This window comes from Festucalex cinctus, chromosome 2, assembly GCF_051991245.1.
Source record: "Festucalex cinctus isolate MCC-2025b chromosome 2, RoL_Fcin_1.0, whole genome shotgun sequence".
NCBI classification, from domain to species: domain Eukaryota; kingdom Metazoa; phylum Chordata; class Actinopteri; order Syngnathiformes; family Syngnathidae; genus Festucalex; species Festucalex cinctus.
The window spans coordinates 3,247,330-3,269,780 of NC_135412.1; the positions used below are offsets into that span (position 1 = coordinate 3,247,330).

The window sequence follows — 22,451 nt, forward strand, 5'->3', positions numbered from 1 at the left end:
GTTAAAATAGCTGTCGAATTTAATAAGTTTACTTGTCACTCAATTTTGACATCTCAAAAGTGCAAGTCTGCTTAGAGCTAGCTCATGTTCTCACTCACACAAAAGCTAAATTTAATTGTAATGATGCACACAGTAGAAAAAGGGAGACAAAAAATAAATGGACACAGGAAAGCCAAATCAAAATAATTTATTTTTTGGTGACAATTCTTACAGTTGTAGGATTGTGTCTCAAACACTTTGTTGATCAATTATCTATTATTTCCTTTCACAATCCCAACCCCAAAAAAACAACAACAAAATCAACAAAAGAAGCCAAACATAAAAAGGACGGGGGTGGCGGCGGTCATTTCTGCCTGTCAAGCAAACGCTTATTTCACATTTTCCACGAGCAGACGCATTTTGGACGTTAGTGCATTTTGTGTGAATTGAACTCATTGGTGAAAACCAAATTAGAAGCTCCAGTGATTTGCTTATTCATTTAGTGAGCCAAAGCTTCAACCAACATCGCTCTCATTCTCTGCTGACCACGTTGAACGATTCATCGTCACTCGGAACGACTTCACTTGGTTTTATCAATTCGATTTTCGCACCACTTTGGGGAAACCAGCCTACCAAGATTGGGAGAAAAGCCTTGCAAAACAAAAATTACAATAAATATGTAAAAGCAATACATACAATGAGCTCAAACCTCAACATTCTAAAGTTAGCCAGGTTTTTTTTCATTAAAAAAAAAAGAAAAAAAAAGATGCAAACTCAATCCTAAAAAGCACAATCAGGTGGATCCCTGCTGTCCACACTAGCTACTGAAATCTCCCACACATCTAGTGAAGGTTTATAAGAGCCAAAAGCGCAAGCCAACTCGACCTCTATGCTCTCTTCAAAAACTCACTTTTGCCGGGCCAAAACATCCGCCGGACGCCAACGACGACAACATTCGGCGGTCTGTATGCTCGCGCGTCTCGGGCAGCTTGACGACGAGTTATTTTGACACCCAAAACATAAGCGGAGCCCTCAGCCGCCCGCTCGAGCGCAGTTCACACATCCGGTCTTTGAATCGTCCACCACTGCGCTCAAACATGTAAACAAAAGATCCTGACTGATCATCAGCGTCCAAAAAACGGTGAAAAGTTTGAGATAAAACGCAACATGGGGAAAAACGTGTGGAGCGGGTCCGGCGAAAACTTGAAATCGTTACCTCGTGCCATTTGCCCACCGTAACTTTGAAGCCAAAAAAAAAAAAGTGAACGCTTCCAAGTAAAGAAACCCGCGTCTCGTTAAACACGGCAATCGTTTTGCTTGAACAATCAATGCAGAAACAGTCAAAAAAAACCTTCAGTCATACTTGCAAACCAAAGCACAGCTCACTCACCTGTGTGTTAGTGATATCTTTTTTTTCTTTCTTTTTTTATATGTACATGACATATGCATGTTCTCTTTAGTGCATATTGTTCTTGAAATCAAAAAGGTGGTAGAGGGCCACGTAACAGGGCGCCAGCTTCCTACCTCTCCCAAGGCGAGCACAAATGCGAGCAACCTCCACGGAAAGTCCGTCCTTTCCAGGAAAGCATTTTCAAATCGCTCCTTTCAGTTTCACCTGCTGTCATTTCGCCCACAAGTCTTGCACGTGCTGCCGCACGGAAACGTTTCCAGGGAAAGGTAGCTACCATAATGTTGCTTTTATGTTAATCATTTGTATATAATTCAACATATATCCATGTAGATTTTCATACATCTTTTTTTTTTTTCTTCTATTCATAGAGTTTGGTTTTTCTTTTACTTTGGCGATAGCGGAGGGATATTCTGCTCTTTGCCAGCGTGCCTGTAAGCTCCCTGCGGAGAGTGGCGCCGGGCCAGAGGCGGCCGCCTCTGCTCTCGGAACTTGAGGCCGGCGCCTCGGGGGGCCCCGTTGCTGCGGTAGTAGCCCTTGGACTCCCGCTCGCGTAAGGGCGGCCTGCCGTCTTTGCACTCTCGCGGCGGCGGCGGCGGCGGCGCCTCTCTGTCGTGGCCTCGCTCCGGTTTTTCTCCGCCGCCGGAGCTGGAGCCGGGCTCGTCCGACTTGTTCACGCGCAGCTCGCGCAAAGGCTGGCCCGCCGCCGGGGTGGCGCAGGGGGCCGGCGGCGGGGGGTCCTTGGGAGGCCGTTGGCACACCTCGGCGTAGCTGAGCTTGCGGGGCTCCTAAACGAGATGGAGGGGCACATGGCTGATCCAAAGGTCACAAGGTCAAAAGAGTTGCATTGCATCCATTAGCGTTAGCTGACAACGTACGATTCGGAGAAGCAGCACATACGGCGTGCCCTCGTTTATTGCGGGTTCATCTTTTGAGGCCTTGCTGTTTCGCGGATATTACAGCGTATATATTTTTTTTTTTTTTTTTTTTGCATCATGTATTAGCCCCTAATCATGGGTCCAAAGAAAGAAAGTGTATTTTGTTTGTTTTATTTCATTATTTTAGATAGGATATCTTCTATTAAAATAAAACAGTGTCTATTTCTACCATTTTCTATTTATGGTAAACATTATACAGTGCAGTTTATGGTGTAAAATAGTAAAAAAAAAAAAAAAAAAAAAAAAAAAAAAAAAAAAATTAGAAAAACTTTTTTTTTTAGACTTGGAACGGATTAAAATTATTTACATTAATTATAATGGGAAAAAAATGTTTCGGATTTCGAACAATTCGCTTTTGGAACAGCCTTCTGGAACCGATTATGTTCGAAAACCGAGGTTTGACTGTACTTACTGTGCTGGAAATTAAAAAAAAAACAAGAAACTTTTAATGAATAAAATGAATCTAAATGGAAAAAAAAGAACATGATAATTGAAAAAGCACTTATATTAAAGTAAAACCTACCAAAACAAACGAAAAAATACATATAATTACTAGGGGTGCACCGATCGATTGGCCGGCCGATTTATCGGCCCCGATTTCCTTAACTTAATTTTGTGGGATCGGTGAGTGACCGATCCCTTAAAAATACGACAAAATATGACCCGTTTACTGCTGAAAATGGCTGAATGAGTCACGTATCCCTTCATGGACGGTGTCATAAATGTGCTGGTGCAAACCGCTGTCACCAAAAGGTGTCCCGTGCTCACCGGTGCAGGCGCAGGAGCGGCAGCAGGAAGAGGCGGGGGCGCGGTGGGCATCAGCGGGCTGGAGGCGGCGGCACCAGGCGGCGCAGGAGGCCCCCAGCTGTGCGCGGCTTGCGTGGAGGAGGCGGGGCCGGCGGCAGCGTCGGCAGGCACGCTGGCAATCGCTTTGGAAGCCGGCGGCTCGGGATGCTCCAGCCTCTTCTCCTGACTCCTGGTTGTCGCGTCCAAACAAACGCCGTTCACATCTCCAGCCATGTTGAGACGGGACTTCGAATTACTTACCTCTGGGCCAGCGGTACGAGAGGTTGTATGACAGACTTTGCAGCAGTCTGGTTGGGACTGGAACACGCCAAACCATCCTCCGGGACCACAGCTGGACTTGCATGGCTTTCTTTATTTACTGCTTCCATCTTTAAATGACAGAAGATGCATGTTACGACTATTACCATGTAGCAGTTCTTCTCTATTTTTTGTTATGACTACAAATAGCATCATTAGTCTCTAAAATTGTTGTCAAATACATCTATGCAGATGAGCTATTACTTCTGCACTACTTTGACAATGGGGGGGGGGGGGGGGACATCCGCAATAAGTAAACCTCAAGTAGTGAGCGATCACTGTATCTCCAAAATCTACACTCCTCAGGAAACCCCCAAAACTAGTGACCTAAAGTATAGATTTTTGGAAAAAAATAGGAACTCTGCCAAATTGTAACTTAAAGGGCCAGTCTGCCGGTTTGACTCTGGAAAAGGCACTTTTTAAATACAGGATTTAAACAATCAAACTACTTCTCAATTTACAGATCAGGGCTTGTCTTCATTTTTGGTGGTGATTTTGTCCTAAACCTCCACCTCCCATCCCCAGTGTGTATTTTGCCATTTTGCGTTTGTTTTGTAAACAGCGGGAGGTGTCTGTGGAAAGACAGTGTTTACACCCCACCAGCCAATCGCAGAGCGGGGGCGTGGCGTGTCGCAAACGGGGCCGGGCGAGTTTGCCGGCTGCGTGACGTCACTCCCGTGGCAATTTGAAAGCACGCACGGATTGTTTTTTCCAGTCACTCACTCACTCACTCACATGTGTTACCAGATTGATTTTGTGGAGAACTCCTCTGAGTGAATCACAATATCAGTCTGGCTATTGTCGGGTTACAACGCTTTTAGTTCACCCACAATAAATAAATAAGTAAATACGTTATCAGTTATCAATATTGGTGTGAACTGTGGAGGAGTATGAAGCTATCGGCATCGGTGGGAAAAATAAAAAAGTTATTGTGCATCCCTGGTGTATAGTTTACACCTGTTGAACTGCCAAACAAGATAGCATTTAGCAGCCAAATAAACACCAGGCACCAAACAGCCTACCGATGTTGCAACTTTTTGTTTCCTTTCTGACTGAGCTCCACTATAGGCCAATGTTAAGTGCTAAGCTAACCTAACCTGCTAGCTAGCATGTTAAACACTGGAATTATTAAGTGCTGGAGTGATTGTGTACATTTGTGGACTGATTCCAAAAGGGTTGGCAAATTAAAAGATGCCTGGACTTATTTAAAAAAACAAAAAAAAACAAAAAAAACTACAGCAACTGTGGGCCATAGCTGGCGCCAAAATAGAACATGAGCAGCCTGAGACGACGAGTACACACTTGAAACTCATCTCTCCCTACAGTGAGTCACAATATAGTCATAGACGCTCGGAAAAAGCATCGCTAAGCAAAACAGAACATAACCTGTATCAAACAACAATACATATAACCCAATTCAATACAGTATACTAGTATCAAATAATAATTATAGCAGTATTTTGTTTTCACAATAGAGTCTTGATTTTTTTTTATTTTGACCTTTGAGGTAATAAATGTTCTCAAAACGACAAAGTAGATTTTTTTTTTTTTAACCCATTTAGTTTTCCTTCTAGACAAGACAATACAGTTTTTCGGCTTCACACAATGCAAATTTAAGAAAAACAATCGTTTCATTCACCACATTGTCATTTTTTTGTATTGTTTAATAAAAGCCTTGCTTTACCGTCCTGTTTATGAATTAACCTCTAAAAAAAAAAAAAATTAATTAAAAAAATTGCTCCACAAAATTAGCAATTTGCCCCTCAAACTGCCCTGCAAACTTGGAGGCACAACTGGCAATTAGGGCTGGACAATATATCGAAAAAATATCGATATCGCGATGTTGGCCCTTGCAATATGCATATCGCAAAGGCATGCAATGTTTTATATGGAATTTTATGCTTTTTATATGAATTTGACCAGTCAGATGCTAACTAAAATGTGCATCGCCATGCAATAGTTGAAAATTATCAAGACATAATTACAATTAATGAACTAAGATTACATTAAGGTTGCTTCTTTTGCCACATGAACATTTTTTTCTTTCATTAGGCAATAAAAATGAAATTTCTTTAGGTACATATTAAATATCACAATAATATCGATATCGCTATGTTCAGCAAGTATATCGCATGTATTTCCAATATCGTGCAGCCCTACGGCCAATAGATTTTTTATTTTTATTTTATTTAAAAAAAAACACAAAAAAAACCCTACCTTGTCCCTGTACAAGCCACGAACAACATCCGACATTCGGTTCTCGAGCACGGGCTCTCCTTGAGTACTGATCACGCAGCCAGGAAGAGGAGGGAAATTGGTTGCAGCCAAGTCAAATTTGGGAGGGGAAACCTTAACCTCGGCCAGCGGGACAGGCCTCTGCAGAGTACATGGACATGCAGCCAATTTATTATTATTATTATCAGAAGAATGGCATTCATTTGACCGCCCAATATTAAATAAAGCGAGCGTACCATAATCCGTTCATCTTCTCGCCTTCGACGTGTCCCCCTGTAAGTTGTGCTCCGTCTGAAACGCAAACAGTCAAGGGGTCACGGCTGAATTCGGCACCCATGAAAAGGAGACGGACGAGACAGACGACAAAAGAAGACGGTTTACCGTCCACGTCCGGCCATGCCATTGTCATCGTTGGGGTCTAAGGAGGACGATGAGGAAGACAGATGTGAGAACATGGCGCTCAGGTCAGAGGCCACCTGCGCCGGGCTGGAGGGGATGTGCGGCTGCGGACTACGCAGTCCCGTCAGACTCTCCAGAGGGACAGGGGCGATGGACGCTGGGGTCACCTCATTCGTCCTCACCGGGGGCTTCACGTGGTTTCTGCGGCAGAAGAACACGTCAGTCGTGCACGTGGAACTTATCATGGTCGTTTGCTGACCAAGGTTTCCCGTTTTACTAACTTGACACTAGCTCAAAGTTTTCTGGTCATTTTGGTGCAAAGAATGGGAGATGGAATTACATGGTATCGACACATTTAAAACAAATTCATGACGAGTTGTAAACATGTTTTAACAATGACTGAAGCCAGCCATAATTGGACGCTCTAAATTTTCCTTAGGTGTGAGTGGGAATGATTGTTTGTCTGTGTGCGCCCTGAATTGGCTGGCAACCATTGTAGGGTGTAACGTGCCTACTGCCCGGAGCCAGCTGAGATAGGCTCCAGCACCCCCACGACCCTTGTGAGGAATAAGCGGTTCAGAAAATGGATGAATGGCTGAAGCCAGCCAGTAAGAACATTTATTAATCCAAGTCTTATCCACACAATAAAATCAACTACAGGATGTCCCAGAAATCACTCTACACTTTCTTTTATTCCATTTATATTCAGGCATCAGATCAACCAGGGTTTTTCCTATGTACAAAATTGAGAGGCAACCACCTCCACCTAATTTGCTCGCTGCCTCCAGCCTGAGCGGACGATATCGCTCAACACAGCAGCGAAGAAACACCTTCTTTTTATGTATTTATTCATTTTTAAACTATTGCACCGAACAAGAAACAGATCACGGCGCAACCGTTGCACACTGCACATTACCTGGTGGCGCCCAGCCCAATGGCGTCCAGCCATTGCCAAAGTCATAAAAATACAGTATACACAATAAACAAGTGTTAAAAACATAACTGTGAAAACATAACACTGCCTTGAAAACGAATTTAAAATGGTGACTCGGACTTGAAAACCCTACAGGATCAAAGCTTGAGGTCTTACCCAAATTCCAGTTCAAATTTGACAATAATATGGACAGAATATGAGCATTTTGCACAGGATTTTCCAAAACAGGGGTTTATCCGAACATAAAGTGTGTCATTTGGGTGACCCCATTTGGGTGACCCTTGAAAGCCCAGGTCAAGATAAAAAATCATTTTAATTTGCCACTATTTTATTCTAGCCGTATTTAAGAGATTAAGAGACAATATCCACATTTAGACATTATATCAAAGCATGCGCATGATGTGCATCAGTGATATTCCCCTTTATGACGTGTTGTGACGCTCTTTCAGCTCGGTCATGAAGGCAACAGCGTTGGATTTGAAGGAAATTTTTATTTTTTTTATTTTTAAACAGCACTACCATGACGTATTCAGAATCGCATTGGCTGTTCAACATGTCAATCGCCATGAAATGGTTGGGACTGGCTCCTGCATGGACGAGGGAGGACCTTTTACGCACAATGTCAATAGCCATGAAAACCAAAGGAGACTACAGGATTGGACCACACGCCACGTGTCAATCACTCCCCACATGGGTCATTCGCGGTTTTTGTTTAGTTTTTTTCGAGTTTGGTTGCAGAGCATTAGCCATGAATGCTAAATCAAACAAGCATAAGAATGGGTGAATCTTGTGCATATTTGGGAAGTTGCAGGCGGTGATAGAGGGTAAGTGGCAGCTTGATTGAATTTACAATTGTCAGACTTAAGTGCTCACTTCGCATGCGGATATGATTTTATCTTGAAATGTTGGGTATTATTCAAATCTCCAGGAAGTCTACTTTCAAACGGTGTATAACATGACAGGCAAGCATGCAGAATAGTGTGAGAGCGAGCCACCCGAATCGCTCTGAAAATGACGTGTGTCCTGGGCGCGCCGAGCGATAATTTTAATGACAATTTGCAAGTCATTGTCGTGGCCGTAACCACGCCAGAACACAACAGCTCAAAAATGATTAGCTTATCAAAACAAGTCTGTGTTGCCTTCACGGCCCGTCCGGACCATGGGAAACTACCCAACCTTTGACCCACCCACAAGGATTGCTACAGAATGCTAGTGTTTTTTTGTTTTTTTTTAAATCAAAACAGAAAATGTTACGTCATAGAAGCAGGTATAATTTTACTTTGCCTACACTTTAGCATGTGTGAATTTACTGACTGGAGATTGCTACGTTTTGTTTTTTTAAATATGTATATTCTAACCATCCGTCCATTTTCTTGACCGCTCATTCCTCACAAGTGTCGCGGGGGGGTGCTGGAGCCTATCTCAGCTGGCTTTGGGCAGTAGGCGGGGGAACACCCTGAACTGGTTGCCAGCCAATCGCAGAATATGTATATTGAATTTATGTCACGATAAATGCAGTGTTTAACATGTCATGTTTCATGCAACATAAAAAGTTGGATATGTTGGAAGTGGTAAATTGTAACTGTAACTCTAGTAGAACAAAAAAAAAAAAAAAACGCTTCATTTGCCTTTATCTTAAGATCCTGTAATCCATAATAGATCTGATATTGTTTGTTACAATAAACTTTTTGTTGGGTAAAAAATTTGTTGAAAAGGATCTTGGAAAAAAAATAACCGCATATATGGTAATCACAATATTTTTTTTTCGGGGGGAATCGCAATTACATTATTTTCCATAATCGTTCAACCCTAGTGTGGAGTGTTCTTTTCGTGGAGGCGGGGAGGGATGGAGGGTGACATTTAGTGTACGACGCAATGAAAAAAACAAAAACAACAAAAAACAAACAAACAACAAAAAACTAGAAAAGTCCTGCTTCCAAGCACAGCCCAAACTTTAGCTCAGACTCCAAGAAAACTGGAAAGAGAGGGTGGAAAAAAAAAAAAAAAAGAAAAAAAAAGTTTATTCGCCATGTTTTTCAGATGTCTCATAAATCATTTGTTTTGCTGGCCACTGAAATCCCAGGACAGTAAATTGTGCACATTCTTAATTTAAAGGTTATCAATATAATGATTGATTGCAAATGCAATTTAATTGGCTTACATATGTACAAAGTCAAATTGAAATTTTGGCACACTACTTGGCGAACTGATTTGGAAAAAAAAATAAGCTTACAGTGGTTTTAATGGAAACACTAGTCGACCACAACAGAAGAGGATTGTTTACTAGAATACACCGGTGTTTAGGATTGGCTGAGGGTGTAACCAACACATACAGAATTTTATTTTAGTATTACGTTTTGCTTTGTTTTAATGGAATTTTTATTTAAGTGACAGTTTAAGTGTGACATTTAAGTGCGTTTTTATGCCGTTTGTGATATGCCTTTGCCAGGTTTCCAAATTTAAACGGGAGATGAATAAAAAGTGCCTATTTTTCATCCGTACTGGTTTGAAGTGGATTATCAGCTGTTTACTGGGTCCCTAATGTGTGTGATTTCTTGAGTTGAAAATTTGGCCCAACTGAATTAGCAATTGATTTCCAGGTAAGCAAACAGTAAGTCCCTTTTGTGTACTTGTTTCAATAGGACGGTTTTCTTTTAAATGACCTATTTCAAAAACCCTCCTTCACAACTAGCAGTCCAATCCATCTAATACAATTTACACATATTTAAGTTTTTTTTTTATTTTGCATTGTCTGCAGAAGTGTAAAACAAAGCTTGTGGTATTTTTACTTTCTGAGATAATTGGAGTGAAAAGCGGTACGAGAGGTTTAAACGTCCAATTTTTCATAAATTCGTAAACTTTGAGTTGATGATTATGGGAATCTGATTGCAGAACCTTTTAAGTATTTTCCTGACACTGGAACGAAACTAAGTTTCTAGGCACTGTCTGAGAGCAAGCCGATGGCCTAAATATGTAGTGTGCTGTTAGGGTGATCTGCATCTGTTCAAGCGTATCGTAGTACAGCCTACCAAGTGCTAAAAGAACTGCTGACAACAAAGCCGCTTGAAAATAAAATTAGACAAACAAAATGGATGGTTAACAATTACAATGTTGTAAATGGGTTAACAACTGTAAAAGCTAATTGCCAAAGCCCCTTAACTGATTGGTTACCATTCATCGGTACATGACACCTATTCGTACAAAAAGGAGTGTATGGGAAGATGAGAGGTTGCAATGAAGCTTATTGTGAAACATAATATTGGTACCTGAAGGCATTTATAACATTCTTTCTTGAATAGAGGGGAACACTGTGGGGATAGCAAGAAGACAGGGAGTAAGGAACAATTCCCTGCTGGGGTCAATGTATCGTACGGTCAATGCACTTGACGAACATACACAACAAATATGTTAAGCAAAGGCAAACAGAAACCTTACCGATTTCTGTTGAAAGGCCGAGTGGTTGTCAGAGAGCCAGAACCAGTTTTGTAGTGTCCAGGTCCATATCCATTCACAAAGCTACTATTGGGAAAAGGTGCCTGTAGAGAAAAGACAATTTACTTAAAAAATTAAACAAGTTCTCAAGAAAAACAAATGTGTAGCGGTGAAACACAGTGTCAGATTCTACCGGAACACTAATAAAAAAAAATAAAAAAAAATAAAAAAAAGTCATTGAAGATACCCTTGCAGGGTTGGCATAGCTGTATGGCTAACTGGGCAAAGTTCTTATAAATAAAAGTGGCAACTGCGCCAAATCGCCACAGATGAAAGAAATTAAGGCACTTGTATTACTGTATACTAGGGGTGTGAATTGCCTAGTACCTGACGATTCGATTCGTATCACGATTCACAGGTCACGATTCGATTCGATACCGATTAATCCCGATACGAATTTATAAGTCGATTGTTGCGATTTTTTTTAATTTACATTTAGAAAATACTAATCAGTAAGCTTGTAGAGTGTAAGATTTATATGAAAATGTATTATTTATTTATCTGAAATTTCAGTCTTATAGAGGTTGTAATGTGTTTCATGTTTGAACAGCATTAAAATAAAATATTAAGGCTTAATGTTCCGTTCATATAACATTCTTCCATGCTCAAGGTGTGAATCCTAAATTTAAAAAAAAAAAAAAAATCGATTCTGCCGATTATTGAATCGATTCGAGAATCGCGCGATGTAGTATCGCGATATATCGCCGAATCGATTTTTTTTAACACCCCTACTGTATACTGTTCCTTGGTTGCATCAGCTCATCACTGTTTTACTGTTTTAGCCCCACGCAAAAAACAAAAAAAACAAAAAACAAAGAAAAAAAACAAAGAAGCAACTACTACTACAAAAACAACAACAAAAAACTCAGCCTTTGCACGTTTTTCCCCCCTTCCAAAATATTTAATGTATTCAAAAATACAAAAAACAAAAAAACAAAAAAACAACAAAAAAATGCTTTTTACAGGGGGTTAATGATTGACATTTTTTAATTATTATTATTACTTTTATTGGAGTATGAACCATGGCGTTCTTTTTGCAGCTACTAATTTCATTGCATTTGGATGAATGGACTGGTATCGCCAGGAACTTAATGAGGCTGGCGACCACCAGCACGAGACGCCCGTGCAGCCGCTTTGACGAAGCGTACAGCTCGTGCATCGAATAAGACTTATTCAATAATGAGCATTTTTTAGGGGAGTAATGATGTTGATCCCATGTACTTATTTTACATGACAGCTCAAAAAAAATTATTAAAAGTAAAAGTATGAAATACACTAAAACAACGATCTTATTCAACGCCGTCCTATATATAGAAGGGCCAAAACATCCCTAATGAAAATTAAACGACACAAAAAAAACTAGCCACCAGAGGGTGATAGAACTGCACAAATAGAAATCAACCTGACTTTTTTTTAACTGATGTGTAGCTTTTAAGTATCGTGAACATGACGACGATATTGTGGCAGTTTAAATATCACAATATCACGATATTGCCATTATCGTTACATCCCTAATAGTAGTACACCATGCTGTAAAGAAAGCAGTCTGAGCTTATGCATCTTTGACCCTCAGATCTCATAATCTTATGGCTCATTGGGGTGGGAGTGAAGCGGCCAGCTTTGAAAGACAAGGAAAGAAACAGACGATTGGATAGTTAAGTAGACAGAAAGAGAAAAGAGAAATATAGAGCAAAGCCAGTTACTTCACACCACACTCCCTCCATGCGTCATGATTTCATCACAGGGTCTGGCATTAGCACTGACATGGTGTTCATTCATGCTGTAATCTCAGTTTTTCTTTTTCTTTTTTTGTTACACTTGTTCTGAAGACGAGAAAATCCAGCTAAAAATTACATGAGGAACACTCACGTTCTAAGCAGATGAAACTGCAAAAAAAAAGGGCACCCATCACCAAAAGTATTCACAGAATTCTGAAAAACAGCCTATCATGTTTATATTAGAGCTGTCAAACAATTAGTACATTTTTTAATCCGATTAATCACATCGTAGAATTTTGAATAATCACAATTGTCTTAATTAAAAAGGGCTTTTTAATCAACATTTTTTCCCCACTAAATTTGAATTCTTTCGACATTTATTGTTATGAGGACCTCATTTTTATCCACTGCACACTCATCCCCTTTTTTTTTTTAAATCAGTTATTTGCATAATTAAAAAAAAATAAAAAATAGACCATGAGTTTGACATTAACAAATATTCTGAATGTCTTACGCAAACATTTATTAAATGTTTCACTTTAACGTATGTAGTTATGTTTATTGCTCAAGCAACTTGTGCTATAACGTAACAATCGGCTGCCAAACTAAAGGATAATCTGTGGTCAGAATTAAGTGCCGTCGTTGAAATTTTGTGAAAGTTAAACACAAAGTAAGCAGCACACAAACATGAAGTGAAACAAAGTGTATATCTTGTTTCAAACAAATAACTAAAAATTATCATCTTTTGTCCTGCAAATCAAATGTCTCCAGTATCTAACAAAAACAGGAATTAAGCTTGCTGTTCCAATACTTTTAGAGGGGAGTAGTGTATTTATGGAACTGTACCAGCTTTCAAGTACTCCATAAAGTTGTGTTGCGTGTGTGTGCACGCATGTGCGTGCTTTATACAAGCCCTAGCAAAAATTATAAAATCACCACTCCTGGAGGATTATCAAATGGAAAATCATGGATGTTCCACAAAATGTTTCATTTGAAATGCCAACCTTTTCTGGTATTAAAAACACCTTTTTTTAGGCAAGAAAGAAAATTGCTGCAGTTTGAGGGCAGGTACAGGGGGGAAAAAATCGAATTGTGGGGGGAAACAAAACAAAAGCAAAAAAAACAAACAAACAAAAAACAAAAAACAACAACACTACAACGCTAGTACTTTGTTGCACCACCTCTGGCTTTTACAACAGCTGGCAGTCTCTGGGGAATGGACTTCACCAGTGACAAATGGCATTCTTCATCAATCAGGCTCCAACTTCTTGTGATTGTTGTAATCAGCTCAGCCTTGCTGCTTGACATTTTCTTTCATTTGTATCATTTGCAGTCGACTGAGATTCAGACTATTTGCAGGCGATGACAGTGAAATTATGTCTTTCTACCAGGAAGGTTTTTGTGGATTTTTTTTTCTCTATGACATGATGCATTATTATCCTGGGGGGGAAAAAAAGGCTGTCATCTCCAAACATCCTTTCAACGGATGGACTCACAAAACTGACTAAAATATATGTCAACTTGTGAACACATCGAAGAAAACATCCTGGGCTGGGTGCTGAAAGACTTTATGGAGGAACTCAAAGATGCTCCCACCATCATATCTGTGCCCAAAAAAAAACATCTCCATTCCGCTTCAATGACTACCCACTTGGTGACACTGACAACCGTAATCATGAAGTGCTTTGAAAGGCTCATCATGTGGCACGTCAAAATCCAGCCTCCCCCACACCTTTGACCCCTCCCCATTTGCATACCGGGCCAAACGATCCACAGAGGATGCCGCTCTGTCCACCTGGAGTCACCTGGAGAAAAAAAACAACAACTCAAATCTGATATTGTTGTTCAGAGACTTCAGTTCAGCGTTCAACACCATAATACCACAACAGATCATCTGTAAACTTGACAGACTGGGCCTCAGCGCCTCCCTCCGAAACTGGCTGCTAGATTTCCTCACAGAGGACACAACAGTACACGTGGGCAGCAAGACCTCAAGGAGCATAACTGAGCACAAGGCAACAACAGGGCTGGCAACTCCCCACTAACCATCAATGGTGCTTTTCTTGTGGTTCCCCATCAGTGATGACCTTTCCTGGTCCACCATCACCACATCACTGCCGAAGAAAACACAGTGGCACCTCTACTTCTGTGCAAGCTCAAGCGGGGCATGTGCGCCACCACCCAACATGACCGACCACATTCTACAGATTAACTCATTCGCTCCCAGCCATTTTCACAGAAGCAATCGCGTTCGCTCCCGGCTGTTTTAGTGGATTTTGACTGATTTTCTGATTTTGCAAGGCCTACAGAACATTGTGTTCTGTTGCTATAAAAGCAGAACCTATCAAAAGAAAGATTAAAGTCTCTTCTTTCATCAGGAAAAAAAGGTATGTTTCTATCTGTTTCCGTTTTGCAGCAATTAGCATTAGAAAAGACAGCTAAGTTTCATCAGTTTTCACAAATCTATTCAAAATTGTAAGTAATTGAGCTTTTTTTCTACATGGCCCTGGTTGATCTCCTTTGCTCTGCTGCCACCTGCTGGCCGTTTGTGTAATAACTACCATTTCTGCAACCGTTCTTTGCAGTTGAGAGGCTGCATCAAAGCCTTATGTATGCTCTAGCATTAAAAAAACAAAACAAAAAAACGTATAAATACGTCTTTGGGACACTTAGAACATTAAAAAACCGTATTTACCTGTTATTGGGAGCAAATGAGTTAACCATCAAGAGCGTCCTTTCCAGCTGCATTAACTACAAGAGGAAAGCTCTGCCGCACGTAGTGAACACAACCTTGAAAAATCATTTGTGCACCACTCGCCTCCCTGAAAGATGCATACAACTCTCACCTTATCCAGAAAGCGCCCAATCGTGGGAGACACAAGCCACCCTGCGCACAACCTGTTCAGTCTACTGTGTTCTTGCAAGAGGTACATGAGCCTTCAGTCCCGCACCAGCAGCTTTTTCCTCCCAGCTGTCAGGATTCTGAACACTCTTCCCTCTCCACCCTCAGCTACATCCACCAGACTGACCCCGAGGTTGTGGGTTCGATCCCCGGTCATTGTGATCATGTCAAAGTATCCTTGAGCAAGATACTGAAACCCCAGTAGCTCCTGATGCTGCGTCATCATCAGTAGGTGAATTAGCAGTCAAAATGTAAGGTACGATGGGGGCATTATAAGGTGGAAAAGCACTCTATAAATCAAGTACCATTTACCTAACGTTATTTTCTCTAAAATGAAACATTCAAATCATTTTCCTCCAGGAGCAGTGTTGCCTAATTTCTCTCAGGGGTTGCAGTTCATGCAGTTTGTCTCACCAAAGGAGTTTCAAAGTATGGTGCAGGCGAAGGGGCCCAGGTGGGGGGCACGATGCCGTAGACAGGGTACTGTTGCTGGGGGTAGACGTGCTGCATGTAGAGAGGGGACGTGTACTGGGAATGGCTCTGGGCCTGTTGGGAGTAAAGGCTGCTGTCCATGCTACGGTAGCCATTCTTCGCAAAGAACGTGTTGATGGCTTTTATCCTGGCCTGTCAAAATGCAATGGAGGAAGAAAAAAAACCCTGTAAAAACTTATTTGTTTGCCTTACTGCAATGACAAAAGGAAAAAAAAAAAAAAAGAGAAGTGCTTACTCACCATTATAGGTTTTCCCTGAAATGTTTTTACTTCCTCTCGCAAATACTCATAAGCCTGCAAATAGAATAACATGGAGTAAAATAGCTTATTGAAATAGTGCATGATACATTGTATATTGTAGAGCAATATTAAAACATCTGCTGCACGATATTACCCCCTATTGATCATATTGATATGTTAGCTCTGTTTTGAATGTTGGAGGTTTTGTGTAACAGTGACTTTAGGCGCACCACAATCTCCGGCTGGTACACTGACGTTGCATTCATAATGAAAAGGTTAAACAGTAGCATGGTTAACATCACCCGCAAATACCGTACATGTCATTGCTAGAGGAGGATGGATGTTGTGTTCCCTCACTTTAACCTGGCAATATGTTCCAAATTCCGGCACAATAAGTGAATTTAGATGACCTTGTTGATTCTTTTTTTTTTTTGGAAGGAGGATTTACACCTCTATTAAGGCATTATGTACCAACCCCCCCGTTTATACAAAAATGACATTGGGTAGGCATATAGGCTGTTGTAAAAACCACACGGAGAAATGGGGGAGATAAAGCGGGGCTTGAACCGTGATCATGCGCTTGGCGGGGTAGAATCACTTTCCTATAGCCCACACAGGAACACAGTTCACTGAGCATAAGTGCTACTTGTAATCATCACGCAATACAAGGCGCCTCGTCCTTGTTTTAACCACTTGGTATTCAGAACTGGACGGATAAACTTCAGGTAGGTGATAATAGATTTAATGTACGGGCGCTCGTTCGTCATGTCAGAGAGCTTATTTGTTTGCCTACATTCCATTCCATTAACCTCTGATTTTCGCCGTAAATATCGAACATAATGGCCCTGACTGGTTTTGGACACAATTATCGGTACAAATCCAAATCAAACAAAGATAATCTCATAAAACAATATCATAAGACAAAAAGATTGTCGGGCGTTTGGCGTCTTTGGTCAGCAAAATCGTGACAAAAACAGCCCAATTGTCTTTATGAGTGTACCAGGCTTTAGAAAGACGTGCTTCAGAACCGTAACATGGCACCGTTTAATTTTCCGTGAATCGGCGCTCGGAAGTACCGACGCAAATCGGTCCATGACACAAAAAGTACCGTCTTCGGTACCCAACCCTACTTATCTTATATACTATATCTTACATACTTTTGATTGAATTGTTTTCTATCCAAAATGAGCTTCATGAATAATTGGAGAAAAGATACGAGAAACTTTTGTTCATATCGCACAACAAGGATGTTAAGTTTAAAAAAATAATAATTATGAATTAATAAATACATAAAAAAAAAAAAAAGAAGGAGAAGGAGAAGAAGAAGCAGAAGAACAACAAGAAGAAAAAGCAAAGAACACACAAAAAAAAAACATTTATTCACCTGCTGAGCATCAGTGTCTGACTGGAATGTGATGTACCAGTTGTTGTTGTGTGCAAACTCAACACTTATCACCTTCGGACAGTTGCCATTGTTGAAAAGTGACTCCACTTCCTTTAAACAACAGGAAAGAAATAAGGTAAAAGACTGACGTTATCTCACATTGCAAAACCAAATCCTCTCAGTTTCCGTTTTCTATTGTGAATGTGACGTTTACCTCAACGGGTGTGGTCTCAGGGACCTCCCGCAGGATGATAATACAGCGTTTGTGGTTGGGGCGCACTTTCTCCCCCTTCTCATCCACTTGTACCATGGGTGATGCTGGAAGGATACATTTTCAATTCAAATGTTCCTGTACGAACATTTCAGGATGAAATGACTGAAACGTGCCACCTACATCTCAACACATCCAAAATGAGCTCCATGTCACTGGTGAGACCCTTGATGCCATCCATGCTGGCAATGGTCCAAATGGGGACAAATTGGTCACTGTCCATCTGGGACATCAGGTAGAGATCCTTCGAGAGATTCTCTCTAAATTATATAAAATATATATTTAAATATTTAGATGCAACATAACTTACTCACCAATATCTACTTCTCAAATTAGGTCAGTGATCTCAACTCTTACCTTGAGAAATAAAACTCAAGCTCTTTTTTCAGAGACTCGCGTAGATTCTCTGTTGAGATTGGCTGATCTTCTGTTTTGGCATCTACAACGCAGCAAAAAATGAGCGCAATGATAAAAGGAGGTGGGGGTATGAAAGATGCGCCTCATTTTGTAATGTTATCCGACACTATGTATAAAAACAGCTGGATGGCGACAAGAATGTAACTTCATCAGCCACTCGCTTGACTCAGTTCTCTTTCGTGTCGAACATCAAAGATGCAAACTCAAATGCATTGGCTGGCTAATTATTATTTTTTTCTTTAATTCTCACTATGTTAATAAAAACATAATAGACAAAAAACGGCTAATGTGCAGAATGGCGTGGGCGTGCGTGTGTGCGGCATGACAAACCTGCAGTCCCCACGGTGGTGAGCTCGGCGGGGGAAAAGTCCAATTCTGGAGTGTCCATTCCATTGACTGCTATCTCAGCTGTTGCTGTGCTGCTGCTGCTGCTTTCGTCCAGGCTTGGGAATCCCACAGTGTACGGCTTGCAACCAGCCGGCGATGGCTCAGCGTAGCCTGGGAAGAGTTACAGTCAGGAAAATTGACACTTCATCTCGACCATTTTAAATCATATCGTGTCCGCAATTCGGATCAGTGGTCCGTCTTCTTCGCTGATTTTTCTTCTACATGAACTCCCCGTGGCAGCGCTACAGCGCCACTCCAGGCAGGCATATATATTACACCCATGAAGCATCTTTGGCGTCTTCTTTTGGACACTCGCATGTCTTAAAACGTTTCTGTCTGTAAAAGATTTGTTTGCTTCCGTGTGAACAGGGCCTTAGTTACTAGGGGTATGAATTGCCTAGTACCTGATGATTCGATTCATATCACGACTCACAGGTCACGATTTGATTCGACACCGATTAATCCCAATACGAATTTATTTATACGTCGATTGTTGCGAGTTAAAAATAAAAAATAAAAATAAATATTCAAATTTAGAAAATACTAATCAGTAAACTTGTACAGTGTAAGATTTGTATGAAAATTTATTATTTATCTGAAACTTCAGTCTTTTCAGGTTGTAATCTGTTTCATGTTTGAACAACATTGAAATAAAATATTAAGGCTTAATGTTCTATTAATATAACATTCTTTCATGCTTAAGGTGTGAACCCTAAGACGTTTTGGTGAATATTTTTCCATCAAAAATGGATGTTTAAAAATCAATTTGGCCACCTATTGAATCGATTCGAGAATTGTGTGATGTAATATCGCGATATATTGCCGAATCGATTTTTGAAACACCCCTATTAGTTACCATCACATCCTTAGGTAACAGAGGAAAGCAAATATAAGGGGCAACACAGTTTCTGTAAAGCTGACGAGCAATCTATAAATATAATAAATAAATAAGACTTCATCAAAGGTTGCACTAGCATCAATGACTCAAAACAACAGTAGACGTACTTGTACAGTATTACTGTCGCTGTGAAGATTTATTTATTTTTTTTAAACACCGAGTTGTTCTAGTTTTTGAACAGCGTCCATTATCCAACTGGAGAGTGCCATATCATACCTTGTACGATATTACCGGTGTATTTTTTTTAGTTGATAAAACTTTGAAACATCGCACCGTAAGGTGTGTCATTTGGACGTATGCGTGTTGTTTACTACTGCATAACAATGCCTTCAGCCTCAAAAGAGGATTTTGCGCCTAAAGTGGGAGCTACCTTTGTCGTATGGCAGTTGTTTGCAAAGAGGTCAGGTGTGATGCTAAATATAATCGTTTGCAAATTATGCAAGAAAACGGTTAAGGTTAAAAGTTAAAAGGAAACACAAAGTAGCGTTTTAACACACGGCCGAATATGTGCAGGCTAAAGATGCACGAGGAGGACATGAAAAGAGCTCATGAACAAAATTTAATAAAAGTTTCAAACTTTTAAAAAATAATATCTTAAAAAAAAAAAAAAAAAAAAAAAGCAGAAGGTGGTTGTTATCTTACAGACAGGGGAAATGTGTGACTTTAGAATTAAACACAGACTTAACAGATGGATCATTTAATCTTACCATCACCGAGGTCCGAAGAGGGCCAGTGGGGGCTGTTGGTCACCGCCTCACTGGGGGTCACAGGCATCTCCTGCCACACCTTGGCATTTGGGTTTAAACTGGTGCCTTTTGATGTGACCTTTAAAGTAGAAAAACACCTTTCATGTATGTGTATGTGTTCAAAATCAAACAGCTCCATATTTTTGTGACTTATTATTACTTATTAATTATATGTTATTTGTTTATTTAAGTTAATGTAAATTACGCAATTGAAAGCCTAACTGGGGAGGGGGGGGGGGGGGGGGGTTGATCTCACTTTTAACTAGGGCCGAACAATTTGGAAAACAAGCCATAAATTGTGTATTTTAGTAAACAATACCAGATATGTTTTGGTCTTATATAGCTATGCTCTGATCGATCGGCCACCAATTATGATCAGCCTATTACCATGGAAAAGCATGTGATCGGGTCAGCAATTAATCAAAAATATAATAGATAACTATTTATTTTCTAGCTCACGTTTTCTAATTCACTCGCATTGACGCGTTGCCCCCCACCGCTAGGGGCGCACTTCAAAGTGACGCCACACTGGAAGGGTCTATAGCTTCTGTTAAATACCCCTTTTGTATGTATAACGAATAACAACCGAGCAGTAAACTTTATTACTGTACTCGTTGTCGTTTGACAATTGTCAGTAAGCCACCTGCAATCTTTTACTCCCTGCCCCCCGGGTAGGTGCAACCCGCCCGGCCTGACAAGAACAGCTGGTCACAAGAAAACGCTTCTCTTCCCTGGACACCATTTAACGACATTATCGATGCCAGTCGTCGCCAGACTCGCCTCTGAGCGACAATACGTGCCTCTGTCACACAGTCAGCCAAGTGGAGTCCAAGTCAGCTGACTGAGCTGCGCAGGCCGGGTCCTCGCGACGCATGTCACAGCTGCAACGCGCTAGCCTAGCTTTAGCCTCACCACCGATCAAGCTAACGGGCAACATTCGGGGCGAAAGAACGCGTAACTTCCACTGATAATCATCGAAGATGATGGCATGCAGTGAGAACGCTCGGCCGTTGCCTTTTGGAAAGGAACAAACGCGTTTATCATACACGCACGGCGACTTAATAACTTATTGGCTAATGATTAGTCAGCAAACTACTTAATGAGCTTCCCGGTGATCGGCTAATATTAAGCTAGCTATCGGTCACAAGTTAGGTTCAAATTGATACTGTTGAAAGCGTGCGTTGACGGGACTGTTTGCGCATTAGAATCGATATCACGACCACAGAAGGGCAACGTTCTAACAGTCATCAGGACCAATAAATAGCGACATTTTTGTGACTCAGTAGTCGTTATCGGGTTAAATTTGGCAGTCGGCTAAAGATATGGCTCATCATAAAGATGTCCCAGTGGGTCGCCGTGTCGTAACGAGCTACCTGGTTAGCCATCAGGCCTCACTCACCATGCCGCCTGACCCTCCCTCGTTCCTCGGCGGAGCCTCGTCCTCCCCGCCGGTCTTCGGTCCGGGATCAGCCTCCTCCTGCAGCAGCGGCGGCTCTCCGCTCTGGTCTGAACTCATCAGCCGCTCCTGACACACTTCCACCCCTTCGCGTTCTCCCGACCCCGCCGGCCTGGCTGGCGCCCACCTCCTCTGCCGGCAGTCTTCACCAGTCTGTCCCTTCTTCTTGACTGGATTGGCCAGCAACGCTCGGCAACTAGCTTACCTCGTACGCTAGCTAGCTAGCCGGCTACCAGTTATGTTGGGGACGTATTACGAATCAATGAAGCGGGCTAACGTCAGCTAGCTCAGCGAGTAAAACTTGTAGTGTGTGCCGAGATGCAAATAAAACCCACTATCTACAACCACGGCTTCTCTCACGGTGCAGCGTCCTCGGTCACTTCGTCACACAGCACGCCACTCAACCAAGAATTCCAGACTGGGCGACCTGAGCGGACACTGGGGACACGCACCTTCCCTCGGCGCAGGCACACAGTCCGCCGACGTCCCGGCAACCACCGCGAGTTCTCGGTGACCTTTGCATCAGCCACTTCCGTTTCCTGTTTCACTTTTGTAATTTTGGGTGCGTTCGGAAATAAACCCCGAGCGCGCACTGCATCACTTCGACCGTTCGCAAACAATTTATTAATAAATTAATAATAATAATAATAATAATAACTCAGTAAGAACGTTGTTCAAATCAAATTTGCCATTTGGTTATTCTTCACTTCACAAATATGGCACTTTACTGTACTTTAATTTATTTAATTCAATCTCTATTTATTGATTGATAGAATTTTTATTTATTTATTTATGTATTTATTTATTTATTATTATTATTATTAATTCAATCTTTGGTGTAATAACCTTATTTATTGATTGATTGAATTTTTATTTATTTTTATTTATTATTATTAATTAAATCTGGTGAAATAACCTTATTTATTGATTCATTGAATTATTTTTTTTATTTTATTATCTGTTCTCATTGCTGCTGGACATGTAAATTTCCCAGAGGGAGCCATCCCAAAGGGATCAATAAAGTCAAGTCGAAGTCTAAGTCTAGTGGACCA

General features: G+C 41.1%; 1 protein-coding gene across 2 annotated transcripts; it reads right to left on the reverse strand.

Moving 5' to 3' along the window:
• Positions 1 to 171: 171 nt before the first annotated feature.
• larp4aa (La ribonucleoprotein 4Aa) lies at positions 172 to 21,939 on the reverse strand. Of its 2 annotated transcripts, XM_077512206.1 has the most exons (17): positions 21,343 to 21,939; positions 19,905 to 20,022; positions 18,243 to 18,410; positions 17,853 to 17,934; positions 17,619 to 17,755; positions 17,439 to 17,542; positions 17,225 to 17,335; positions 15,841 to 15,894; positions 15,524 to 15,733; positions 10,433 to 10,533; positions 10,264 to 10,305; positions 6,046 to 6,264; positions 5,901 to 5,955; positions 5,647 to 5,805; positions 3,373 to 3,500; positions 3,094 to 3,301; positions 172 to 2,175 (listed from the first exon to the last, which is right to left on the reverse strand). In XM_077512206.1, exons 1-17 carry the CDS (start codon positions 21,457 to 21,459, stop codon positions 1,774 to 1,776), a joined length of 2,415 nt encoding a protein of 804 aa, XP_077368332.1. In that variant the 5' UTR covers positions 21,460 to 21,939; the 3' UTR covers positions 172 to 1,773. The 2 variants fall into 2 exon arrangements, with proteins under 2 accessions (XP_077368332.1, XP_077368333.1); XM_077512207.1 differs by lacking the exon at positions 10,264 to 10,305.
• Positions 21,940 to 22,451: the final 512 nt, after the last annotated feature.